A 9,302-nucleotide genomic window follows, 5' to 3' on the forward strand; every position below is an offset into this window, starting at 1 on the left:
TAACGACCTTAATAAACAGTGCTCGGACTTTGGACTTTGCTCTGTAATCCAGTCAGCATTCGAAAGTGCATGTAGGATTCGTAGTCTCCACTACAAACGGTTTCTTCATGCCAAATTAAACACTTGGAGGGAAGACTCACACCATCCAGGTTGCTAGATGCCTTGGGAGATCACCGACTTCATTTCACATCCTCTATGGATGGTATGCACGCTCGTACTGGCCGCGGTGGCGCGAGCGCAGCGCAGAGGCCGGTGGGACCCGCGCGCTTGTCCCGTGCGGCTCACGGGTAAAACTGCTATTGTCACTGGAGCCAACACAGGTACCGTTCTAAACATCTGCGCATTAGTAGCAAAAGTGTTTCAATGCCTATAATAATAAAATCATTACAGAGATACCTGTTCAAAGGGATGCATTGTGCACTCAGGAATAAAATGCATGTTGTGTAACTTTAATTAAGACTAATCATGTATCCCCACGAGAAATCATAGCGACTTTCTAAATGTGGGCAGTACTGTCCTGGAGGCGCGAGGTCTTGCTTTCCAGCTGCGCCCACAGCTTTCTCTGCGTCTGCTCCGTTCAGTGAGGGGCTGAGAGCCGGACAGTTAACGACGAATGGAATGCAACAAGTTTTTCATGTAAAATATTACACGTTAATACAGCCTAGGGTTCTTGTTCAAAGTAGTTAGAGATGTTCAGAAACCTTTTTGATTATTCGTGTTCCATACCTGTCCGTTATATAATTTTATAGAAGTCATAAAAGTTATTTTTTTTAAAAAATCATAAAAGTCAAGAAAAGTAACTTTTAAAAAGTACAAAAACACAAAAGCAAAAAAAATCCATCTATCTATCTATCTATCTATCTATCTATCTATCTATCTAAAACAGATGATAAATTAGGTTATATATAGCTACATTTTATTATAGAATCATTATACCTGATCTCCTCCAATATGTGTGTGTGTGTTTTTTGGGGGGTTGCCACATGATAGGGAGGCTGGGGGGGGGGGGGGGGCTTTAGTTGCAAAAGGATTAAAACCTTTGTACTAAAGGAACAAAACATGTCCATAGGATGGTACATAGGATGATAGGATGGTCCATAGGATGGCCATCGGATGGTACATCGAATGGTCGTAGGATGGTACATAGGATGGTCATAGGATGGTACATAGAATGGTCATAGGATTGTACATAGGATGGTAGGATGGTCATAGGATGGTACATCGAATGGTAGGATGGTCATAGGATGGTACATAGAATGGTCATAGGATGTTACATAGGATGGTCCATAGGATGGTACATAAAAAGCACAATAACGTTTACATTTCTCACACGACTTCCATGGTTTATAATCTACGTGGAGTACAAAAAAGTTCTGTCTCCAGTTACTTACAATCTGAATAGTTAGACTTGGAAATTTATTCATTGTTATAAGGAATTGTGAAAACTCACGCTTGTCAAGCATAGATTTGGTGTATTTTTCTTGGTTAATAAACACTGAGACGTCCCTAATGTAATATCATTTAACGTACATGAAATGCGCGTAAAGTTTTTTTCATTCTGGAAATTTCTTTTTCTGTCTTCAACCAAATCTTTCAGCTTTTCTTGTGCTCCAGGTCAGAATTCTGTTAACAAAGCTCATTCATTTTTAAATACTGAGAAAATGTCTATGTTCTGTACCCTCTAGGATACAGTACATCAGTGGTACACTAACCCTAACCAGTGCATTGTGGGATTTCATGACCACAACGTCCAGATAGTACAATAGGAGGTCAGAGGTGTCACATATGTCATAATAGCTGCTGTGGCCCAACTGTAAGCTGACACATTTAATGCTTATCTGGAATCAGTTGTAAAGATTGACTCATATTGAAGCAATGCTTGTGCTGCATTTCCATTTTGTATCAAAACCATTGCTATGGCTTATCAAGGTTTGAGATGTCATTGTGCCCTGGCAACCAGATGCAGATGAGTTCATTGCCATCATTTCATGGTGAAAGATAAAGGTGGTAAATTTTGGTCAGCATACTCATTTCTTGTAAGGGTGGGGTTTCTCCACTACGCTTTCAGACCTGCAAATAACATAGCAAATCTTCCAAAACAGTAGTGAAAAGCTTTGGTATAGGCATACCACGTGCTACATATTATTGCCATGCAGTGAATCAGTGTTGAAGGATGAGTGTTTTTCTAATGCCTTATAGTGAAGAGGATTTTGGACACACTCTAATACCTATGTACATAATACCTTAATAAATCTAGCATAATTACTGTCAATGATCTTTCTTTATAAGTGACTTTTTTTTATAAAGTTACTGCACATGACCCATGGTTCTATTCGAAAGTGTAGGTGTTTACTACTACTGTGGTTCGTGGTATTGTGTACTGTGGTACTATTTCTTTCTTTTGCTGTAAAAATAAAAAACCCTGCTGACGTACTTAACTTGGACACAGGTGTGTTGGTTTAGATGTGTTTGTGCAGTTTGCACTGAAATACTCTAATCAGTTCATTATGTCTTGGCAATGTTTAGCTTTTCTGGTATTTTGTTTACTCACTTCCTGTTCTTTGGTGCTTTTTCAACATTTCAACATTCAGTGCTCCACCCTGTGAGTCCTACAAGCCCAACAAATGCACTGTAAAGCCCTGTTTATTAGTTTACTGACCAGATTATACTGTAGAATAAAGATGTAAGAATAAGATAAAAATATATATTAAAATAATAATAATAATAATAATAATAATAATAATAAAAAGGTATAAGAATATAATGATTTTCTGATGTCAGGGTTTTATGGGGTTCAGGATTGGGTTCGGAACATTCACTTGGTTATTAGGTCTACTTGATTATATACTGGAGATCATCATTTTCACGTCATGTTCACACTTGGCCCTGTTTTACTTTATCTCTCTGTTTATATCTCTCTTCCAGGGATAGGAAAGTTCATTGCCTTGGACTTTGCTTGTCGTGGGGCAAAGGTGATCCTGGCGTGTAGAAGTGAGGCTCGTGGGATGGCAACACTGAGAGAGATTCGACAGCTCAGTGGCAATCAGAACGTGCACCTGCGAATCATCGACACCTCCTCCCTCGAATCGGTCCGCAAGTTTGCTGCTCAGATCCTTGAGGAGGAGAAACAGCTTCATATACTAGTCAATAACGCTGGGGCTTCAGGTAATCAATGTACAATACTGTATGTCATTTCCAATCTGGAAATCTCTATATATTTGTATCCGTCTTAGCTCCTCGATCATTGTGTGTGTGTGTGTGTGTGTGTGTGTGTAATAATACACAATTGATACAAGTGACTTGTGTGCAGGTCTACCCAAAGGAATCACCGCTGATGGACTGGAAGTGTCCTTCGCCACCAACCACATCGGGCCTTTCCTGCTCACCAATCTGCTTCTAGGTCAGACCTCACATCCGTCTCACCTTTGTTTCAGCACCTGACCTCTGCTAACTGAGATTTTTTTTAGTATGTTGCATTTCTCTTTACTACTTTGTCAGATCTCTTGAAGAAATCGGCTCCAGCTCGCATCGTGAATGTCTCCTCAGCTAATCACAAGAGAGGCAAGGTGGACTTCTCGCATTTCCGTGGCGAGAATTTGACATACAGAATGGACACCGTGTACAACCACACAAAGCTCCACAATGTCATCTGGACCAATGCGCTGGCACTCAAGCTACAGGGAACAGGTACAGAGCAACCCTACATTCTGCAAACTTTAGCATGTTCTGGGTAAGAATATTACTAAGGTTATGTGAATCAAGTATCAGATCACTTTGATTGGCTGATGGATGCACCATGAGCAACAATTTACATGAACAACTACATCCCTTTTCTCATTACCAGTGGTAGTATATTTTAAAATAAGCCTTACCCACAACAACATATCTCTGGAAGTGAGCTATCTTGAATATGGGTGGATTTATGTAATAGTTCTTATAATGAAATGATTATAAATCAATTACAATATTATTCCACCTATTTTTAGATTATTTCTTCTATTTCAAGCTTTACAATTTCTTATTCTATTGGCAGATATTTTTGCTTCTTTCTAGACATAAAGATTTCGAAATGCGTAGGAAAAATGTAATAATCATACATAGATTTGCTTTATTATAATCTTATAATAGGAAATACTAGGTAAAGTGGACTATAGTCAAGATATTTTACTTGCTAGGATGTCATTTTGTGCGGTGACCTAACCAAAGAAAGTGTGTTAAGACTGTAATTAATCCTGATGGCAAAACTATTTATTATTTTCCCTGGATCTTGTACTGTGTAAATGCATTACACGGGGCATCTGTGAGAAAGCTGGGTCACATCGTTCAAATCCACAAAGATAGGACGGATAAAAACATTTTTGATGACAGTGAAAATAAAGGCACTACACTAAGCAAACTTGTTGAACCACATTCTTCCAAAACTGAAAGGTGCAGCGCAGTATAGTATTTCATTTGTTGACAATCAGCAAAGTGATCAGCACATGATCATGACTAGGACCCCACATGGGTGTGTTATAAAAGTTCCTGTCACACTCATCATCATGCCGTTCTCATCAACTCGAGTGACCCAACTTACCAGGACACTTTCCATTTACAAGCCCATGTCCTCCCTTAACAACTTCCTCTCATACGTTCATAATATATGCAACATCCTGCACAAGGGGAGTGGGATATTACAGAGAGCAGATTTTTGCAAGTTGTACAGTCTATTTTCTTTCCTTTTTTTTTTTTTGTTTTTTTTTTTTTTTACCTTTGTTCAGTGTTATTTTCAGCTGTTTATTGCCTAGCAAGCTAACTACCTGGCTTGCTAGGTGGCTAGTGTGCTAAGTAACTTGTTTCCTACTTAGCTAGCTTGATAACTAGCTAACAGAATCTGTTATGCAAAGATTGTACAGAATATTTGTAGACCAATCAATTTCAGCAAATCAGTCATATTTATGAAATAATCAATATTTTATCGTGCTTGTTAACATATATAAATAGCTTTACACCGCAAAAAAAAAAAAAAAAAAAAAACATCTTGGCAAGTGAAATGATCCTGAATATAGTCAAATTTATCTAGTATTTTATCTTATAAAAACAAATATAAGATTATGAAATATATTTCTAGACATTTGTTCCTTTGGCAGATATTAAATGATCTGCTAATAGAATAAAAAAAATAAGTTTTATTATAATTAGTAAAAATGTCTAGTGTGTTCACGCTCTAAGGTTTATCTGTAATTAATTAAACTAACCCTTAAATGAATTTAAGTCTGAAGGTTTCTTTATTTTGTTGTTATTGTTGTTGTCGATTATGATTTTAGGTGTGACGGCAAACTCGCTACACCCAGGTATTGTTATGACTGAAGTTATGAGACACTATAACTGGATTTTTCGATTAATCTTCAACATAGTGGGAATGTTCTTCTTCAAGGTAAAGTTTAAACTGCATCAGCGCGTAACTCTCAGTCACAACACCGGATAGAGAGCTTTCCGTCTTACATTCAGAGACTTATATTCAGTCAGACGCTGTGTGTTTGTGTTCCTATCGCTTCTCTGCAGTCTGCTGAAGAAGGTGCAGTCAGCTCAATATACTGTGCAGTGGCGGAGGAGACAGAGGGGATCTCTGGAAAATATTTTGACAGTGACTGCTCTCTCGTCCTTCCGGCCCCAGAGGCTCGAGACCCAGCCATCGGAGCAAAAGAATTTGAGTACTGTGAGAGGCTGACAGCTAAGCTCTGAACAGCTGGCTATACATTACACCTAGTTCCATATCGATATTACACAGTATAGTATTATAACTTTGTACTTTGTAAATACACAAAAGAAATTACCTTCCATTTTATATGAATTGTATTTCTTTTTCATTTCTTGTTTAATGATAAAGACTTGTGAACTAATTGCAAATAAATTACAACCAGAGTCTTATCCTTGGAACACTGGGAGTGATGTGGTAATTCATCAATTCACCTACTGGCAGGGTTTTGAATATGGGGAGAAAATGAGTAGTAATAACATGCACTTTCTGTCAAACTGTCAAAATGATTGATTGATGACTTTATGATTGATGATCCTCTGTGTTCCCCTGTCTGACCGTTCTGTGGGCGCACCTAATTTATGAACACTGGTAACCCTATCGATCTCTGCATATATGGGGCGTATGTGGGTGTGTGCTGCTGGCCGTTGTCTGTCTGTCTGTCTGTGTGTGTGTGTGTCTGTGTGTGTGAGATAGAGACATGCGTTTTCTGGGTTTGGTTGATGAGAATGAGTTTAGTGTGAGCCCTGCTTTTTACAGTTTTAATCCACACACAATGTATATATTTTGTGGTATAAGTGAATATTTGTTTCTGAAATTACTTTTTTGTGGTAAGTATTGTTTTATAATGTAATAAAACATTATGTAAGATAATGTAAGAAAGTGTATGAAATGGTTAGCTGTGATACGTGTATGTATTAACACGGTCGATCCATTTTGTGTGGATTAAAACTGTAAAAAAAAAAAAAAAAAAAGCATGTTTCACACCAAACTCTTTAAGAAAACACACCCTAAGCATTTTCTGATCAAAAACATCATGAAACACATGCCCATTATCTCTCACACACAGACACACACACACACACACACACACACACACACACACACACAGTGTTAAATGACAGACAAAATAACTCCTTTTTTTGTATTATAGACAGAGCTCTCAAGTTTTATCAAAAATTTGGAGTGAGATTAGATCTGTTAGGGGAGGAGCCACTCAAATATTTGCAGCAGCGGCCCCTCGGCCCCAACCAATTCTCTCAAGTTTTTGCCAGCAGTTTAATTTTACCTATTGTTCATAATTGACCATCACAAATATAAATTATAACAATCGGTAAATCTGTTAAAAGACGGACAAATTCATCCAAATAAAACAAATTGTTTTATATATATTTTTTTTAAAAACAAAGAAATTTGGCCCAAAGCGAGCCAACTGAACAGCATTGCACATACTGTAGGATTACAGAACTTGCTTCTAAACATGTATGTAATGTGGGTATGTACACATTTCAGCTTATGATAATGAGTCTTTATTGGTCTCTATACATTACAGCAAAATTATTTTCTTTGCATATCCCAACTACTGCCCCTGGAGCAAAGAGGATTGAGGTCCTTGCTCAAGGGCCCAACAGTGGCAGCTTGGCAGTGCTGGGGCTTGAACCGATGACCTTCTAACCACTAATATAGAGCCTTAACCGTCAAGCCACCACTGCATACTACTGAATGGTGTTTTGTGTTGTAAGTGTTTGTTGCACATTTTGCTGCCTTGATGACAGGGGTAGGGGGCTCTCACTTAAAGCAATGTAGCTCAAGGCCATTTTCACCGTCATGATGGATGAAAGCGTTTTGTTCAAACCCACCATGGAGAACACTCTCTCTGCATCTCCATTTGAGTGGGGAAGAACTAAAACCAGTTTGGCAATCTTAGTCAGCCTCCCAAATCTGTTCAAACTGGTCACCTTTAAAAAAAAATGAACCAAGGAAGTCTAATTACTCTCTTTAATTTTTTATTTACATTTATTAAGTTGCTTAAGGGTACATGGTGGCTTAGTGGTTAGCACATTCGCCGCACACCTCCAGTGTTGGAGGTTTGATTCCCACTGTAGCCCTGTGTGTGTGGTGCTTGCATGTGCTGCCAGTGCTGTGGGGGTTTCCTCCCTGAGTTGAAAGACATGCATCTGTATTGTATGAATGGGTGTGTATGTGATTGTGCCCTAGGCTCCAGGTTTGATCTTTTTAGCAAGTGCAGAATTTATTTAATTAATATCACAACAAAAACAAGAACTATGAATCAGCATAAAAACATAAGGCTAAGAATAAACATAAACCAAAGATCATAAACACATCAACAGGGACAATGGCAAAGAAAGACAAACATAAGACAAATAATGCAGTGCAAACTGTGGCTATATACAGGAGTGCTCTTAACAGGAACATGATTCAGGTGCAGGTGGTCATGTGACTGTGATGCAGTGGCTGCTGGGAACTGTAGTTCAGAGTTCCTTCTCTGATTACATGACACATGTGTGTATTTATAACACAATGACTTGGGAAAAAGCTCAAAGTTTTTGTAGAGGAAATCATGGAGACCTGGCCAGTGTGAGGAATGAGACTGAACTTCATATACTGCAAATACTGAACATCATGAACAGCTATTTCTATACTGAGGTATGGATAGGTCTGTATAGGAACCGATTATGGTCAGATCAGAGCAACTCAACTTTTACATATTAGAGATCAGCAATTCCAGCACTTACAGGAGAGCCTGATAACGGTCTTTATTCACCTGGACAATATAAAAATCAACACTGCACATCTGTAGATCATTCCAGCTGATGGACAGATGAAAACTGTTTCACCAGTTTCCCTTTCATCTGCTACACTGGTGAGTTTATCTCCTTTCTGAGTAAAAGGAAAAATAATAAACTGTAATCTACAGTATAGTATTAATACAATATAAAACAAGTACAAGAATTCAATCTAGTGGCAGCTAAAAGAAACATGCTAATGAAAGTTAAGAGTACCTATGATTCCAGATGTTCCAGGTGTTTTCTAAACTTATCTCTGTTTTCATTTTACTCTGACAGCATTCACTCCAGGTGAGGAAAAACATAATATATGTGACTGTTCTTAAACCTTGGTGTACAGATCTATGATCATGTTGTATATTGATTTAATAGTTAACAAAGTTCATATTAAATAATTTTTAAAAACCTATCCATTTCAACTCATACTTCAATAATCAAATTTTTTATTTTTAAATGGTGTTCATTTAATTTGGTTTTAATGTTGAAGATATGCTGAATAATTTTACTGTAAAGTTGCATACGTACAGTATTTATGCATGTGAATGTATTTACTTTATTGATTATAATGCAAAACTTTTTTTCAGGTGTTATAACAGAATTGCAGATGAAAGTCAAAGCTGAGGAAAGTCTATTATACTCTGAGATGGAAGTGAGTAACTGTGCTTTATATAATGGCTTCCTTTATCTGAAACAGACAGATGCAGATTCAATATGACTCAACAATAGAGCCGCTCTGCACTCTAAGACTATAAATAAACAAATTAGCCTTGAGATGTTCACCACATTACACCGTGAGCAAAGCCTGAACATACCTGAACGGAAATGGGAATCGGAAATGCCAGGGGAGCGAGGAACTCGGAATCACCAAGACACCTATGCGCCTACCAAAATAAGGGTCCATAAATAATCGGATAGCTGCCACCCCATTGGTCTGCCGAAGCTATACCCCGAGCAGAGCCAGTAGGATAGTTAAATCA

General features: G+C 37.9%; 1 protein-coding gene across 1 annotated transcript; it reads left to right on the forward strand.

Annotated features, from left to right (window-relative positions):
• On the forward strand, positions 1 to 5,919 carry zgc:64106 (uncharacterized protein LOC393348 homolog). The gene is made up of 6 exons (XM_053648926.1): positions 1 to 320; positions 2,926 to 3,165; positions 3,311 to 3,400; positions 3,499 to 3,687; positions 5,307 to 5,416; positions 5,545 to 5,919. The coding sequence occupies exons 1-6, from the start codon at positions 158 to 160 to the stop codon at positions 5,722 to 5,724; spliced, it is 972 nt and encodes a 323-aa protein (XP_053504901.1). The 5' UTR covers positions 1 to 157; the 3' UTR covers positions 5,725 to 5,919.
• Positions 5,920 to 9,302: the final 3,383 nt, after the last annotated feature.

The sequence above is a fragment of the Ictalurus furcatus genome, chromosome 18, assembly GCF_023375685.1.
Source record: "Ictalurus furcatus strain D&B chromosome 18, Billie_1.0, whole genome shotgun sequence".
Taxonomy (NCBI): Eukaryota; Metazoa; Chordata; class Actinopteri; order Siluriformes; family Ictaluridae; genus Ictalurus; species Ictalurus furcatus.